Below are 19341 nucleotides of genomic sequence, written 5' to 3' on the forward strand. Positions count from 1 at the left end.
GCATGTTGACTAGAATTAACAATACTGTACTGCATATTTGGAAGTTTCTAAGAGGGCAAATCTTTCAAGTTCTCATAAAAGAAAGGAGGAAGGAAGGAAGGAAGGAAGGAAGGAAGGAAGGAAGGAAGGAAGGAAGGAAGGAGGGAGGGAAGGAAGAAAGAGAGAGAAAGAAAGGGAGGGAGAAAGGGAGAAAGAGATTTGAAAAAAGAAAAAGGAATTCATCAAATATCCAGCTCAAAGGATAAAGAGTTAAACAAGTATCAACAAATTGCAGGAGACTTGGGATAAAATGAAACTACCAGAGAGGAAAACGGGTCCCACAGAAAACATTTACAACCAAAATGCCATGGAGTATCTTATAGGAGATACTAGAAGATAATAGGAAATGATTCAAAAATTCTGAGAATGGAGGCGCCTGGGTGGCCCAGTCTGTTAAGTGTCTGACTCTTGATCTCAGCTCAGGTCTTGGTCTCAGGGTTGTGAACTCAAGCCTCACGTTAAAAAAAAAAAATCTGAGAATGATTTCCATCATAGAATTCTACCCCCAGGTAATGTATGTGAAGTGTGAAGCTGCTCAAAAGCTTAAACATGTGTGTCTCACGCAACCTTTCTCAGGAAACTACTAGAGGATGTGTCCCACCAAAAGTGGGCTTAAGCCAAGAAAAAGGAAGAATGGGATCCAGAAAGCAGGAATCCAAAAGAGAGAAGTCAGAAGACTTGCTAGGATGCTACAGCCGGGTCAGAGAGAAACTATGCGAGGCCACAGCAGACAGAGAGAGCAACAAATAGCCTGGCTGGTGTGCTTCACCATAAAACTGTTTTGACTGTTTTGTTTTGTTTTTTTTTAATTTTTTTATTGTTATGTTAATCACCATATATTACATCATTAGTTTTTGGTGCAGTGTTCCATGATTCATTGTTTGTTCATAACACCCAGTGCTCCATGCAGAACGTGCCCTCCTCAATGCCCATCACCAGGCTAACCCATCCCCCTACCCCCCTCCCCTCTAGAACCCTCAGTTTGTTTTTCAGAGTCCATCGTCTCTCATGGTTCGTCTCCCCCTCTGACATACTCCCCTTTTCTTCCTCTCCTGTTATCTTCTTCTTTTTCTTTTTTCTCAAAATATGTTGCATTATTTGTTTCAGAAGTACAGATCTGTGATTCAACAGTCTTGCACAATTCACAGCGCTCACCGTAGCACATACCCTCCCCAATATCTATCACCCAGCCACCCCATCCCTCCCACCCCCATTGACTGTTTTTAACAGCTTTGTAGAACAGTTCGGGGAGGAACTATTAGGGCCCATGGAAAATTAACCAAACAGAAAGTGAGATAATTACTAATTCAGCAGGGGAAGTGAGAAGGCTGTTCAAAAAAGGAAATTTAATCATAATACACTCTATGGCTAAGCTGTAAACATATTTGCATAGTTGCAAATCACACCGGATACTAATTTCATCCAGTTGTTGGGCATAGGAGAGGTATGGGAAGCAGTGGATCTAAATGAATTAAATCACTAGTTTCTTAGTAGGAAATCCATAGGAAAATCAGCAGATAAATCTAGAAGTCGTGGTATATGAGCATGTTATTTGGAAGTAATTACCAAAAGCAGCTAGAAGAACTGAAAGTGTTTGTGTCTAGAGTAGGAGATGGGGTGGGGGAAAAGAGAGGATGGAGGACTGCTACTTTTCCTTGTAAGTTTGATTCAGCACATGTACTACTTTGATGAAAATTAGATTTTAAAAAGTATGAGTGTATTTTGACTTCCACAATTTCACAGATACCTAGACCAAGCCCAATTTCAATGGCAGAAAATTACAGAGCTTTTATTATATATATTTTGTTGAGAATCCTTTTTCTTCCTTTATTGATCAGAATAAGCCAAAGACAGTTTTGAGTTACAGAATTTTTGAGGAGAGGCAAACAATAATACACAGCTTTTTGAGAAAAATAGTGTCTTCTGATTTAGATTTATAGAGTTTAGGGTCATTTTTGATTTGTATAAGATAATATTTAGACAGCCAAATTTTAAAAGTGAGAGTTTCTGCTTGGAATTTGATTTTGCCCACCAGTTGAGGAATGTGTTCTTTTACCTATAAAACAATAGTCTTGAATGGGGAAATAATGTTAAATGTGGAATTTAAATAAAGGTTTTGAATAAATAATGAGTACTTGGTTTTCAGTACTGCTGGATGATGGCACATATTAGACAAGAGGTAAGAACGGGACAAATAAACAGCTTCTGTAGGGTAAATTAAATGGGATGAACAAGACAGAACAAATGTTTCACAGATATTGAATTATGATCATAAAGCCACCCAGAATTCAAAATAATCCTAATACCACAAACCAGACTGATGTTTAGAAATCAACAGCCAGGGCGCTGGGTGGCTCAGTCATTAAGCGTCTGCCTTCGGCTCAGGTCACGATCCCAGGGTCCTGGGATCAAGCCCCGCGTCGGGCTCCCTGCTCAGCGGGAGGCCTGCTTCTCCCTCTCCCACTCCCCCTGCTTGTGTTCTCTCTCTCACCGTGTCTCTCTCTGTCAAATGAATAAAATCTTTAAAAATCAAAAAATCAACAAACAACATGGAAGAGATATGAGTCACATCTATTCTTTCGTCTTTGAACATGAAAAATAATCATAGAAAGACAAAAATGCCCACTTTCGCCACATGTATTCAGCATACTGTCAGAAGTTCTAATCAGAGTAATTAGGCAAGAAATAAAAGATACCCAGATTGGAAAGGAGGACATAAAATTATCTCTGTTTGCAGATGACATGAATTTATATACAGATAACTGTTAAGATTCCACCAAAAAGGGGTGCCTGGATGGCTCAGTCAGTTAAGCATCTGCCTTCAGCTCAGGTCAGGATCCCAGGTCCTGGGATTGAGTCCCATGTCTGGCTCCTTGCTCTGTGGGGAGTCTGCCTCTCCCTCTGCCTGTGACTCCCCCCTGCTTGTGCATGCTCTCTCTCTGACAAATAAATAAAATCTTAAAAAAAAAAAAAAGATTCCACCAAAAAACCTGTTAAATAGATGAATTCAGCAAAGTTGATGAAACAAAATTAACACACAAAAAGTACTTGTATTTCTATACATTAACAGTGAACAACTGAAAAGTAAATTAAGAAAGCAATTGTTTAATAGAATGAAAGAGAATAAAATGCAAAGACTTGAACACTCAAAACTATAAAATATTGCTCAAAGAAATCTAAGATGATATAAATAAATGCAAAGTATCCTGTTCACTGGATACTTAATGTTGTGAAGATGACAATACTACCCAAAACAATGTATGGATTAAATACAATCCCAATAGTTTTTTTTTTTTTTTTTTTTTTCACAAATAGGAAAACCCCTCCTAAAATTCATATGGAATCTCAAGGGACTCCAAATAACCAAAACAATCTTTCAAAAGAACAAAGAGGACTCATACTTCTAGATTTCAAAACTTACTACAAAGTTAATCAAAACAGTGGTACTGGCATATGGACAGACATATAGGCCAATGGAACATAATAAATAGTCCAGAAATAAAGACTTGCATTTACGATCATTTGATTTTTGAGAAGGGTGACAAGACCACACATGGAAAGGACAGTCTTTTCAACAAATGGTTCTGGAAAACTGGACATCCACATGCAAATGTATAAATTTTATACCAGACACAAAAATTAACTTAAGATGGATCAAAGATCTAAACTTAAGAACTAAAATCATAAAACTGTTAGAAGGAAAAATAGGGGGAAAGCTTCATATTGGATTTGGCAATGATTCTTGGATATGACACCAAAAGCAAATACAACAAAAGAAAAAGTAGATAAATTAGATCTCAACAAAATTTTTTAAAGATTTATTAGCCATTCTAGAGAGTGGGGGAGGAGCAGAGGGACAGGGTGAAAGAGAAGCCCAAGCAGACACCCTGCTGAGTGGGGAGCCCAATGTGGAGCCTGATCTCATGACCCCAAAATCATGACCTGAGCCAAAATCAAGAGCCAGAGGCTCAAATGACTGAACCCAGGAGGCCCTAGATCTCAACAAAATTAAAAACTTTTGTTCAACAAAGGACACTATCAAGAGAGTAAAAACACAACCCACAGAATGGGATCAATGCAAATCATATAACTGATAAGGGATTAATATCCAGAATATATAAAGAACTCTAAAAACAAACACAGGACTTGAACAGACATTTCTCCAAAGACAATACGCAAATGGCAAATAAGCACATGAAAAGATATTAAATCATGTCAATTAGGGAAATGAAAATCAAAACCACAATAAGATACCACTTCATACCCATTAGGATAAAAAAATTGAAAATAACAAGTGTTGATGAGGATACGGACAAAATGGAATCCGGGTACATTGCTGTCAGGAATGTAAAATGGTAGTCTGTGGAAATTAGTTTGGTGGTTCCTCAAAAAGTTCAACATGCAATTACCATGATCCAGCAATTCCACTCCTAGATATATATCAAAAAGAATTGAAAGCAGGAACTCAAACAGATACTTGTACAACAATGTTCATAGCAACATTATTCACAACAGCCAAAGGGTAGAAACAACACTTTGGATAAACAATATGTACATACAATGGAATATTTTGCGGCCATAAAAAGGAACGAAATTCTGATACATGCTATATGAATGAAACTTGAAAACATTATTGTGGTGTAATAAAATATATATGTATTAGGTCTTTGTTCCTAGCTCCTGGTGCTGAGCTCCTAAAATCCTGGTAAATTCCTGAGTGATAGGGATACCTATTTTATGCTAATGACTCCTACTTGGGTATGGTGGGGAAAGGCTAGCTTCAGGATGGGGCTAGTTATCAGGAAAACTATGTGATTAGAAGGTTAGAACTTTCAGCCCCATCCCCAATCTCTAGGGAGGGGAGAGGTCAACCAATGATGCCAAGATAAGCTTTGGGGGAGCCTTCTGGATTGGTGAACACATCATATGCTGGGAAGGTGGCACACCCAGAGAGAACATGGAAGCTTTGACACACCCCCTACTCCCATACCTTGCCCTTTTCCATTTGGTTGTTCCTGAGTTGTATCCTTTATAATAAAATTGTAAGAATGGCTTTTTCCTGAGTTCTGTGAGTTGTGCTACTAATTATCCAACCTGAGAGGGTTGGGAGGAAATCATGGAAACCTCCAAATCTGTAGTAGGCCAGGCAGAGGCAGAAGTGGGGGAAGCCTGGAGGCCCTATTTGCAACTGGCACCTAAGTGGGGACAACCTTATGGGACTGAGGCCATACTTTGTAGGGTCTGTGTTAACTCCCTCCAATAGTTAGTGTCAGAATTTAATGGAATTGTAGGAAACCCAGTTGATGTCAGAGATTGGAGAATTGGCAATGGAACTATGTTATCTGGTGTCAAAGAAGACACAGAATAATTCTGCTAAGTGAAATAAGCCAGACATGAAAGAATAAATATTTTGATTCCACTTATATAAAATACAGAGATTGGGCAAATTCATAGAGACAGAAAGTAGAAAAGATGCTACCAAGGGCTGGGGAAAGCAGGGAATGGAGAGTTATTATTTAAAGGCTACAGAATTGCTGTTTGGGATGATGAAATAGTTCTGGAAATGAGTAGTAGTGATGGTTCTACAATACTGTAAATGTATTTAATGCCAATGAATCATATACTTAAAAAGGGCTAAAATGATAAATTCTGTTATGTACATTTTACAATACAAAGGTAACAAAAATAATTTTAAAAATAGTAATCAGATACAAATACAAAAACATATCCCACCTACCCTTGTAAATATTATTTCAAAGGTTCATAAATGCTATAAACTTCAGAGGGTCTCATATTTAAATTACTTAAAAGTGTAAGTATACTCCTTTGAATAAAATATGAATCTCAGAGTCCACAATGATAACATCAAGTAGGTGGGGAGAGCAGAAATTGGAAAATTCTTTCTTATAGAATGCCGACTAATAAATGTAGAATAGAGTTAGAAAATCACACTTTTGAAAACCTCATAGTAGTAATTATTTCAGGAAATAGTCAACTCAAAGATGCGAAAACTGGAGGGTGAAAGTTTGATGAGAAACAGATATTTACATAGTCTCAAAGTATCTCTCCATAAACTTAATACAAAGGAAAAATTTACAAGGAAGAAACCTGGTGGGCACCATTTTAACCACGTGATCAAAGTTATTACCGTTGCTAATGACAAAAACCAACATTATGTGCTTCCTGACATGAAACACTTGAAAGAGCACAGCATCATTTATGTAGTATTTCTGGAATAATGCATAACCTGAATCAAATCATGCAAAAACAGAGTGAAGGGTATCTACAAAACAGTCTGTCTTTTCCAAAAATGTCAGTATCATTAAAGACAAAGGGCTAGGGAATCATTCCAGATTAGTGACTAACGAGATAGGAAAACTAAATGCAAATTGTGATCCTGCTGTGAACCATGCATCAAGAAGAGAAACTGATATAAAGGATACTGAGACAACTGGTGAAATTTAAATCTGGCCTTAAGATTGGATAATACTAGATATCAATGATAAATGTCCTGATTTGGATCATTGCTCTGTGGTGCTATGAATGGATGGCCTTATAATCAAGGGTAAAGGTAAGGGGCATGGTATCTGCAATTTAGTATCAGTTCATTCAGAAGAAAACATTTAAATTATTTATAAATTTATATATGGGGGGAGGGGTGAGTGAAGAGAACAAATGTGACATAACAATTAGCCAATCTGGGTGAAGAGTATATGGGAGTACTGTGTACTACTATTGCAATTTTTCTGTAAATTTGATATTGTTTCAAAGTTAAAGTTTTTTTTTTTTTTAAAGGATATGAAAGATTTCCCACATGTTCATGCTTCTGGAGAGTCCCTAGCTTTCATCAGACTTGTGAACACTCCCTTCAAAAACTTAGAACATCCCCTTTTATTACTTGCATTTCTATATTTGACCATATTCCCTCATTCTTCTAAATGGCACTTAAATTCAAATAGCAAAGACAAAGATCTTGCATTGAGCAAGACAGGATGGCTTCCAGTTAGTCTGAGTATCAGAGAACAAAACAAGATTTTAAGGAAAGCAGTAAAACTTAAATATTGTAAAAAAATAATAGCTTTTGCTACATTAGCAATGAATATTGTTCTTTCTTCCATTTTTAAAAACCAATCGTTGCCCCAAAACATTATTCTCACTTGTTTTATAATCATTTATTCATTCATTCTGGAAATATTTATTGATTTCAAACAAACACTGTTCACTGCCAGAGGGGGGAAAAAGCTGCAAATAATCATTAATTGACTCTTTTCATTGAAATTGAAATTAAAATATATTTATTACATTAGAAAGTGAGGTTTACTCTTTGTGGTTGAGACGGATGAATATGATTGTGGGTGAAAAATGAATAAACAGTAAAACAAAAAAAATAGTTTAAAATAAAATGTCACATATGCAATTTCACAAGAAAATGAATTGCAATTCACCTTTACTTTTATTTTATGTTGCTTAATTCTATATACATTACACATATACATATATACTCATTATACAAAAATTTATACAAAAATCCAAGTAATTTAATATCTAAAAAAGGAAGAGGGAGATACTGCATTTGATTTCTGGTACTCTTCCACTTAAATACTTTTAAAATTCAGATTTCAAGGAGACAACAAATCGAAAGCCATTAATTTTTCAGAAAGCTTTGTGTTCACATAAATTTATTATTCAAGTATATTTTTATTGAAACAATAAACCATCTGACTGTTTGCAAAGTCAAACTGAATAAGCCATGGTACTGAGCAAAAGCAGAACTTTCTTTAGCTCTGCTTTTATCAGCCTAGAATCAACTTCTAACATATGAAATGTAGAGCACAACAGTGATTTTTAACCTTATACTATTAAATGCCATATTACATAGCTGACAATGCATAGCACACCCTATATGGTGTGTCTACAGATTCTTGTTAAAAAATATAATACTAAAAATAATAATGATTATTCGAAATTTTACTGTTCCTAATTTTTTTTATTCAATTTGAAAAACAGTGTATCTTTTCCATTGTGCTTGGCAACTGGACATCATACCTAAAGAAATAATTTAAACATCGTGTGGACCAAATATATACATAAACTTTTAAAAATTCTTGGTATTGTTTAATTCAGTTATAATTTCAGTTCCTTAGTTATCAATCAGAGCAAATATAAAGAATTTAAAATTTAAAAAAAGAATTTAAAATAATATTCCTCAACAAAGTGTTAGCATGTTTTTATAGATGAATTGTTGAGGCATAAAAACATTATATGATTCGCCCAAGGTCAGGAAAGGAATGAGAGGCAGATGAAAGAGTATTTCTTCTCTAACGTCAGTGTCTGTACTGAATTATGCCATCCTGCAAAATTAGCTCAGTGCAACAGATACAGAAATTAGATGCAGTATTTTAGGAATGTTTGTTTAACCTAAACTGCGATTATTAATGAACTTAATTTTTAAAATCTATATGTTTATTATACATTATCAGGAATTTATAAAAAGAAACATGATCATTTTCTGAATTATTAGGCATGTAATGAGTTACTGTTTAAATTTGACACAATTGATTGCAAAAACAAAATCAACAATACAATTTTAAACAAACAAGTTCAGTCTAGGATGCTTATTAATATTTTTTTTTAAATAGTAATTATAGAACCTACAAAATTTAGAGGACAGTACCACAGACACAAACATACTAATATAAATGGATTAAATCGTCTTCTAGTTGGTCTTTTGTTTTTTATGAAAACGTTCTAACAAAGCGCTCATAATGTTTCCCGGTATTCTTTGGTGCTTATCAATCAAAGCTTGAACAGCATTCTTTGTCTATTAAGAAAACAAAAGAAAAGCCATTATTCCTTTAGTTCTCAAAATAGATCATTTATGTTGTAAAGATTTTAATACACTACTTTCAAAAAAGTCCTTCTTAATTTAGCACCCATCTCTCCTCAAAATTAGTGACTTCCTTCTCAGCACACCCAACAGTGTAGTGTAGTCCTCATACTGATTTTATTATGCTGGAAGTAGTTAATGTTACATGGCTATTTTCTACACCAGACTGTAAGTTCCTTAAGACATAGCTTTGTATTCCTCCAGCACCGAGCACAGCAATGCTTTGCATACAATAAACACTACAAGGAATTGAAGGAGAAAAATCAGAAGAAAAAAAGTAGCAGGAAATTTTCTAGTGGAAGTTTTACTCCTTTCTATTCATGAATAAACTTTTGTGTATTTTTCTTTCATCACTACACACCCAAACAACTACAGCAGGCAGTGCAAGAGGAGAAAGAGAGGAAAACTATGAATGAGTTGATATACTTTTTAGTTCATTAGGTCAATTTCTAGAGAGTTTAATAGGAATTTAAATTAGGTCACAGCAATGGAAAAGTCAATTAAGATATAATAAGAAATTTCCTAAAACTATTTGTTTTCCATTAAATTCACGATAAATTTCAATAATTTTTACTTTTAGATCAGTCTGTGGCTATCTGAAAAAATTTCTGTGCATGCACATAATGCATGTGTGTACCCACATACACACTTCCTTTTAGATGCTAGCCTTTCAATAGCCTTCTTTTTGTAAATCTTGGACCTTCATCTTTTTTTTAAGTTTTTAGTTAAATTCCAGTTAGTTAACATACAGTGTAATGCTAATTTCAGGTGTACAATTTAGTGATTCACCACTTCCATTCATTACCTGGTGCTCATCAGAAGTGCACTCCTTAATCTCCATCAAATATCTCACCCATCCCTCCACCCACCTCCCTTCCGGTAATAATCCATTAGTTCTCTATAGTGAAGAGTCTAAGCTGCATCTCTTTTAAAATATAATTAATAAACCCTAGCCCAAAGATTTATTTTAAAAATATGCCTCTCTAGGGGCGCCTGGGTGGCTCAGTCGTTAAGCGTCTGCCTTCATCTCAGGTCATGATCCCAGAATCCTGGGATCGAGCCCTGCATTGGGCTCCCTGCTCGGCGGGAAGCCTGCTTCTCCCTCTCCCACTCCCCCTGCTTGTGTTCCCTCTCTCGCTGTGTGTCTCTCTGTCAAATAAATAAATAAAATCTTTATTTAAAAAAGTATGCCTCTCTAAAGCACAAGTTTTCACATCTGTGAAAGGAGAACTATTTCATACACTTATTGTAAATAATAAATGAAATTGCAACCATGTCTTCAGGTACTTGGCACAATGACTAAAAGTGGCTAATACAGGTTGTTTTCTGTGAAGTATATTCTTTAAATTGTATTCATGTATTTAGAAAACAGATGCTTTGGAAGCTATAACATTAGTGAAACAAGTCTCTAATCTCAAGCTCATAACTTAATAAATGGATCAAATACAAAGTAATAAAAATGTAAGATCATTTGTAAGATGTACCTGTCATCTGAGATGTGAAAAGAAAGCATTTGGAAGTTCAGACCTGAGAGCTCATTTGGTGGGAAATGACAGGGAAGGACACATGAATGAGCCGCTCTTTGGTCTGAGTCTCCAAGGACCAGTAAGATTTCACTGACAGTGAAGGCAAAAGCAGGAGGAAAAAGTCCACAAGAAAACAACTGCCTAGGAATGGTGAGTTAGTGAGTTTGGCTGGAGTTTCAGGTATGTGTTCAGAAGCTGGGTGTACAAGGCTCTAAAATTAGACTTCAATTAAATCATGAAAGGCATTAAACACCAAGTGAAAAAGTATAGACTTAATTTAATATAAATTGAGGTGTCAAGGAAGTGTTGTGGGTGCAGAAATATCAGGGTAATGATTAAGAAAATACAACTCTTGCAAAATCACCAATGACACCTTTCTGTCACCAAACCCAGTAACATTCTTTTAATCTTACTTGACCTCTCAATCACCATTGATCTTGCTTCTGAAATTCTCATACTGGAGGAAAAGCTAGATTTTCTTCTAGCTTTCAGGCTGCTCCTTTCCAATCTTCTCTGCAGATTTATAATCCCAAAATCAGGCACTGACTTACTCTTCAAAGGTTCAGACAACTTTAATTAACTTTCATTTGCTGATGACTCCTAAATTTGTATCTCCAGCCTGCTCAGCTTCATATAGGAATATTCAATATGACTTCCCATGAATGTTTTAAAGGCACCTCAAATTCAATATCCTTAAGACTAACCTAACGTTCTTTCCCTCATACTTTGTCCTTTTCTTAGTTCCTTCCCTATTTCAGCAAAGGACACTACCATGAACCTAGCCAAGTAAGCCAAAACCTAGGAGTCACCCTTAACGACTCCTGCTTCCCACTCACAATGGCTAATCCATCGGCAACATCCATTTGTTTCACCTCCCAAATACCACTCACATCTAGCCACTTCTCTCCATCTTCTTTCCACCCTAACAATACATGTATACTATATATGCATGTATATATGAATAAACCTGTATTTACATATATGTGTGGATGTGTGAATGAGACTGTAGAGAGAGAGTTAAAGAGACAGACAGAAACAGACACTGTAAATACAGAGATGGAACAACAGCTTAAGCCTGAGAGAACTTTCAGGAAATGTCCCAAGTGCCCTGTTCAGCATTAGCACACTATATTTTAATTTAGATTTAGATAGTGCTCACAAAATGGTTTTCCACAATCAAATGACTGAACAATCTATCACCCATTTTTAAATGAAATTTCATTTCTACAATAATTTGGATGCTAATAATTTTGAATTTGTGATAATCCAGGGATTATCTTACAGTTTATGTTTATATTATTAACAATGAAGATTAGAAAATCATGACAATATATTCACAAAAGGAAAATTTCAAGTATTCCTTATTTCAAGTATACTTCAGTTCAAGAATGACAACGTACAATCAAAATTACGAATACGGCAACTATGTATTTAAATAAATTCCCCCAAGAAATTCTACTATGCTTTGGTAGACTACTTGCTCCTTTTGGTACTGATAATAAAGTACATAAAGTAACTGGAGAGGGTAATTGAGGTATTTCAAGGATTCAGAAAGGCCTTCTTTCATACTTAGTTTAAATAGGTAAGGTTGTACTATGTTTATATATTTTAATATATAAAATATCTAATTCTACCAGTGACATGAACGTGAGTAAATTTTGCTCTCATATGAAAAAACCTCATATGAAAAATCAAGGCACTGGAATTTAACTGGAATTTTCCTTAACTGAGGAAAATAAGGGAACAGGATTCATTTAAGAGACCTGAAAAAAAGTCTGAGATCATCTAGTTCAATTTATCTGCTCTACAAATAAGGAAACCGGGACCGAGAGAACATATTTATCCGAAGTGACACTGCTGCCTAGTGGTAGTGCGAGGATTATAACCCAGATCCCTAAACCTCCACACCAGGCTTTTCCCCCTCCTTCTCTATTATCTTCTATTTTGCCCATAAAAATATATGGTATTTATAAAAAGTGTTCCTAAGTAGCTCTGACCCACTTAAATCCTAATAGACAGGAAAAAAATTTTAAAAGAACAAAACAGAATTTGGTTATATTCTACAGGAGAATGCAATGTTTGGGGGTAGCAAAAAAATGTGTTACGTTAATAGTAAAGTGCGTGCAGGTAGAAGCAACGTCACTGGGTAAGGTCTCACCCTGGTGTAAAAGCTCGTGGAGGCCTATCAGTAAGGCATCACTTCAGGATCAAGATGAGCGAAGCATCATGCACACAGAGAGCATGTCCTGACCCTGAAAACCAGTGTCAAAGAGTTTTGTTTTCAGGATACAGGAGAACAATAAACTGTGAGTATATTTAATGGACCAGCAGCATAACTGGCAGTAAGTTTTCTAAGAATGAAGTTCATAGACAGGGCACATAATGTTTCTTTACTGTTCCCTTCGTGAAACTTCCTATCTATTTGAATTTCCTACCTGATTTTAATAGTCTCATCTAATATAACATTATAGCTGTTTCAGCTGTATATTCTTTTCTAAGTGTCTGGTCTTGCTGGGTCCCAGTATGGTATAGTAGGTTACCGTGATTCATTCCCTCTGCCTACCAGCCCCTGTCTTTTGGGCCATCCTTTGGGAAGAATACAGATACTGTCCCAGTAAAGTCTAGTGTGTCCGTGTGACTGCTTTGGCCAGTAAAATGTCAGTGGGAGTAAGTGAGCCACTTCCAAACAGAAGCTTTAAAAGTTTCCATTCCTGACATTTTCTTTTTACCATGGCAACATCCCACATGTATCAGCCTGAACCCAGGAGAAAGAAGACATGGACCTCAGGGGAAATACAACATGAACAAGAAGTAAGCTTTACTGTCCTAAGCCTCTGAGATTGTTTGTTTGTTACTGCAGCACACCCCAGCAAAACTAACTAAATCATCCAGTTTTCTTACGTGTAGAACAGCAATAATAAGGTCTACCCTACAGGATTAAATCAGACTTATGCATAGGAAATGTCATCACAGATGACATGATCTTATACATAGAAAACCCTAAATACTCCATAAAAGAACAGTTAGAACTAATAAATTCAGCAAAGTTGCAGGATATAAAATCCACACACAAAACTCAGTCGTGTTTGTATACACTAACAATGAACACTCTGAAAACAAAACAAAAACCAAAAAACAATCCCATTTACAATAGCATCAAAAAGAATAAAATACTCAGGAAAAAAGGTAACCAAGGAGGAGAAAGTCTCACACATTGAAAATTATAAAACACTGCTGAAAGAAATTAAAGACACAAATAAACAGAAAGACATCTGTGTTCATGGATTAAAAGATTTAATATTGTTAAGCTGTCCATTCTATCCAAGGTGATCTACAGATTCAAGGCAATCCCTATCAAAATCCCAACAGCATTTTTTGCAGAAGTAGAAAAAAAAATCTTAAAATTCATTTGCAATTTCAAAGGACTCTAAATAGACAAAAGAAGAAAGTTGCAGGCCTCATACTTGTCAATTTCAAAACATATGACAAAGCTACAAAAATCAAAACAGTGTGATACTGGCAGAGAGACAAATATATAGACCAATGGAATAGAATGGACAACCCAGAAATAAATACTTGCATATATGGCAAATGATCTTTGACAAGGGTGCCAAGACCATACAATGGGGAAAAGGCAGTCTCTTCAACAAATGATGGTAGAAAACTAGATATCCACATTAAAAAAGAATGAAGTTGAACTTTATCTTACATCATATGCAAAAAATTATCTCAAATTGGATTAAAGAACTAAACATAAGACCTAAAACTTATTATAAAACTCCTAGAAGAAAATGTAGGAGAAAAGCTTCATGACAGTGGATTTGGCAATAATTTCTTGAATATGACAACAAAAGCACAGGAAACAAAGCAAAAATAGACAACTAGGACTACATCAACCCAAAAACTTCTATACATCAAAAGAAAAAATCAACAGGGTGAAAAGGAACCTGTGGAATGAGAGAAAATATTTGCAAATCATCTATCTAATGAGGAGTTATATATAAAGAGCTTCTATAATTCAACAAAAAACCCAAATAATATGATTAAAAACATGAGCCAACACCTTGAACACACATTTCTCCAAGGAAGATATACAAATGGCCAACAAGCCTACGAAATGATGCTCAACATCAGTTGAGATAATCATTAGAGAAATGCAAATCAAACCATTGTTACAATGAGATACCATCTCACACCCATTAGGATGGCTACCATCAACAAAACAAAACAAAACAGAAAATAACAAGTGTTGGCGAGGATGCAGAGGATTGGAACCCTCGTGTACTGCTGGTAGGGATGTAAAATGGCATGGCCAACTATAGAAAACTGTATGGATGAGGCTCCTTGAAAAGTTAAAAATAGAATTATCGTAGTGTGAAATAACTGAAAATACATATTGGTCTCTGCTCCTGGCTCCTGGCACAGAGTTCCTGAAATTCTTATAATTTTCTAAGTGATAAGGGCACTAGAAGCACCTTTTGTTCTAATATTTGGTTTCTGACTCCAGTTCCTGATGCAGTGCTCCTGAAATCCTTATAATTTCCTGGGTGATAAGAGTGTCTTTTGTTCTACTGGACTTGTGGATGGCTTCTGGATAAGGGCTGGTCACCAGAAAGACCAAACCATGATTAGAAACTTAGAATTTTCAGCTCGACTCCATCATCCTCCATCAAATCCCAATAGTACAGAGTTCAGGGAGTTTCCAGGTGGGTGAACACATCCACACCAGGAAGGTGATGCACCCTAACTCCACAGGGGCCCTGCACTTGGAGCCCTCCCATTCTTTGCCCTACATTATCTCTTTATCTGGCTTTTCATCTGTATCCTCTATCATATCATTTAATAAACTGATAAAAGTAAGGGCATTCCTGAGTTCTGTGAGACATTCCAGCAAATTAATTGAACCTGGGGAGGGGTCATGGGAACCTCCAAATTGTAGCCAACTCAGACAGAAGTTGTGGGTTACCTGAGGACCCAGTACTTGAGATTAGCATCTAGAGTGGGGTGGGAATAGCCTTGTGGGACTGAGCCCTTACCCTGCGGCATCTATGCTATCTCCAGGTAGACAGTGTCCGAACTCAGTTAAATTACAGGACCTCCAGCTGGTGTCAGAGAATTGCTTGGTGGGGGAAAAACCTCCACACATTTGGTGACCAGAAGTGTCAGAAGTCACGTTGTGTGTAAAAGTAAAGGAGACTCACAAGTGAAAGAAAGGCATAGTACAAAAGAACTGGGCTTTTCCCTATAGGAGGGAAAAGCTGGAGTTTTTTCTTTCCACATATGATACAGCAATCTCACTTCTGGTATATATCCAAAAGAATTCAAAACAGGATCTTGAAGACATATTTGCACATCGATTTTACCTGTAGCATTATTCACAACAGCCAAGAAAATGGAAGCAACCCAAATGTCCAACAATGAATGAATGGATAAACAAATGTGCCATATACATATAATGGAATATTATTCAGCTTTAAAAAAAGAAGGAAATCCTGTCATAGCTACAATATGGATGGACCTGAAAGACATGCTAAATGAAATAAGCCAGTCACTATGATTCCACTTTCCTATGGTAGTCCAACTCATAGTACTAGAAAGTAGAATGGGGGTTGCCAGGGGCTGCAAGGAAGAAGTGGTGAGCTGGTGTATGATTCTCCTCACATGCAGGATCTAAAAAAGATGAATTCGTGGAAACACAGAGCAGAATGGGGGTTGCCAGGGTGCGGGGGAATAGGGAGATGTTGGCCAAGGGTACAAACTTACAGTTCTAAGATGAGTAAGTTCTGAGGATCTAATGTGCAGCATGGTTACTTACAGTTAATAATACTGTATTATATGTTAGAAAGTTGCTAAGAGAAAAGGTCATAAATATTCCCACCACACACACAAAATGGTAATTATGAGGTGCTGGAAGTGTCATCTAACCTTATTGCGATAATCATTTCACAATATACACATGTATCAAATCTTCACTTTGCACATTAAACTTTTACAGTGTTATATGTCAATTATATCTCAATTATGAAGCTGGGGGAGAAAAAGAATCTTGCATTGACCATAAAGGAACCAGAATAAAATGTTGATGGATATATATGAAAAAAAAAGAGAGAGAGAGAAAGAATGGGTAGTTGGTGTTCAGTGGGTATAGAGATTCAATTTAGCAAGATGAGAAGGTTCTAGAGATTGGTTTCACAACAATGTATAAATATATATTTAGCACTAATAAAACATACACTTAAAAATGGTTAAGTAATAAATTTTATATCTTTTACAATTTTAAAACTTAAAAAAAATCACAGTATACATACAAAAGGCTGGTATAAAGTTATAATCAAAACACATTCATCCCATTCTCCAGGTGATTCAATAATATGACATTCATGGCTTTTATCTAGTTCTATACTCTCCGAAGGTGCAACTGCAAGCTGAGTGGTCTTTTCTTCCTTCATGTCTTTGCAGGGATGAATATTACTGATCACTCCTGTTTTTTAAACATCCTCACCTGTTGACTTCTCTCACACAAATTTACTTATTCCCCACCTCTCTGCCATCTCCCTTTCTGTCAGCTTTGGGTGTTTTCCTTGGTACACCCCTTACATGTTACTTATCCTACGGTCTGTCCTAAGTCCTCTTTCTTCTCTCTCTAAGCTGCTTTGTAAAGCTCATGACTTCAGTAACTGTCTCATGCAGATAACTTCTAAATCTTCATCATCAATTCTGACCTTTCTCCCAAACTCCAGTGCAATATTTTTTAAAACCTATGCAGGGGCGCCTGGGTGGCTCAGTTGGTTAAGCATCTGCCTTAGGCTCAGGTCATGATCTCAGGGTCCTGGGATCGAGCCCTGAGCCCTGTGCTGGGCTCCCTGCTCAGTGGGGAGTCTGCTTCTCCCTCTCCCTCAAATAAATAAATAAAAATTTTTTTAAAAGTATGCATATAAACATATACATACATATCCTGCAGGGAGCTATAGAATTAGGTTTCAAGTCTAGTATTTTCTATCTCTGTAAAATCTCTCAAATCTGCAGCCTGCTCTCCCTTTCAAGTAGATAAAAATATCATTATGTAATTCATTCATTCATCAAACATTTATTGAGATCTAATTAAATACCGAACGCTGTGCTGGGAACTGGAGACACAAGAATTCATAGCATAACCTCTGCTCTTAAAGAGTACACTTATATGTATCTAAGTAATCACAATTTCTAGAGTCATCTTCACAAACCATTGCAGAGAAACAGATTATACATCTGCTTGCTTCCGCCAAACAAATTTGAATGAAACTGATATGAGCCATTCCCAATCAGAGGCGTATCCTAATTGAAATGTATTTGGTAGACAAATTCCCTAGTCTGACAGTTAAGGGCCTAAAAATATAGCTCCTACTTACTTTTCCAGTTTCATCTCAACCAAACCCTACCCATCAAGCTAGTGATTCCCCAATTGTTATTAAGTGCTACTGAAGGAAAAATAAGGAGAGGGTTTTGGTCAGGTGAGAATGGAAAATGTGTTTTGAAACAAAGTTAAAAAGACCTCTTTGTTGCAGGGCTTCTTAGAACCTTTAATATGTTAATGTGTTTCGCAAAATCCCTGGAGGAGAATTTATCAGGCAGTTTTTCCCAACCCTGCTGTTCTAACCCCCTCAGACTGCTCACCATTGTTGGTACATGGTCAAACTTCCCTACCGCCATTTCTTTGTTCATACTCTTCCTCCAACCCCAAGTCCACATGTCCAAGTCACATCCTTCTTTCAAGACCCACCACAAATGCCCTCATTCCAGAAAGATTTTCCTATTTTTTCCTTCACAAAGCAGTATTTTTCCCCTTTGAGCTTCTACTGTCTCACTCAAATTCAGCCTCCATATTGCTTCCAGTGATCTTTGCAAACGCAAACCTATCACACCATTCACCTATTTTCAAGAGCACCACATGCCGCCCCTGCCCCGGCTTTCAGGAAACAAAATCAATTATAGGCCATCATAGTCCAGACCCGTCCTGTGTTTCTAGCCTCATCTTCCATAACATATATTCCTTTTAGCTATAAAAGACTACTCTCAACTCCCCAAAGATTTTATACTGTATCATATTGCCATCCATTTATACATTCAGTTTCCTCTACCTCATTACTCTCTGTCCAGCTAATTCCTTGTCTTTCCAAACTGAATTCAACCATCATCTCTCTCAAGGAGGCATCCCCGATCTAATTTAGATATCTTTCCTTTGTGCTTCCATAATACCCTAAGACAGCAGTTCTCAATCAGGTGAGATTTTTCCCCGCTGGGGGTTACATGAAGAGGTCTGGAGGCATTTTTTATTATCACAATGAGTGAGGGTCACGTGAGGATGGGGAGTGCTACTGGCATTTAGTGAGTAGAGGTGAGAGATGGTGGTAAGCATCCTCCGGTGCACAGCACAGGCCTCCACAACAAAATGTCAGTAGCACCCAGGTTAAGAAACCTTGCTGTAAGCACACCATTGTGGTTAATGCATCACCATATAAATGCTGATTTGGTTCTTCAGCTCCCACACTGGACTGCAAGTTTCTAGGACGACAGTATTCACTATTGTTAATAATGTTAATACCCAGCATTCACGGAGCACTTACTGTATGTCACTGACTGTTCTAAACAATGATCATGTAAAATCTCACGTAATCCTCAGGGACAACTGTGAGTGGGTACTATTCTCTTCCCTGTTCTGCAGACTCCCTGAGGTCACACAGCACACAAATAGTGGAGCTAGGAACGACCTGATTTCATAACCCACACTCTTAAAAACTATTCCATTTTTCTGCCAGGATATTTCTATCAAACAAGAACAATACTTTCTTTTTATGGAAGTCAACTCTTTCTTCTGGACATCACTTATGACACTTTTTAATTACCAGTGCC

General features: G+C 36.6%; 1 protein-coding gene across 2 annotated transcripts in view; it reads right to left on the bottom strand.

Moving 5' to 3' along the window:
• Positions 1-7264: 7264 nt before the first annotated feature.
• TMEM68 (transmembrane protein 68) overlaps positions 7265-19341 on the bottom strand; it is a 47942-nt gene continuing 35865 nt past the window's right edge. For both annotated transcript variants that reach the window (XM_027598473.1, XM_027598482.1), the window contains exon 8: positions 7265-8860. In XM_027598473.1, the coding sequence (XP_027454274.1) occupies positions 8756-8860 (105 nt within the window). In that variant the 3' untranslated portion in view covers positions 7265-8755. The remainder of the gene's footprint in view (positions 8861-19341) is intronic.

The sequence above is a fragment of the Zalophus californianus genome, chromosome 4, assembly GCF_009762305.2.
Source record: "Zalophus californianus isolate mZalCal1 chromosome 4, mZalCal1.pri.v2, whole genome shotgun sequence".
In the NCBI taxonomy this organism is placed as follows: Eukaryota; Metazoa; Chordata; class Mammalia; order Carnivora; family Otariidae; genus Zalophus; species Zalophus californianus.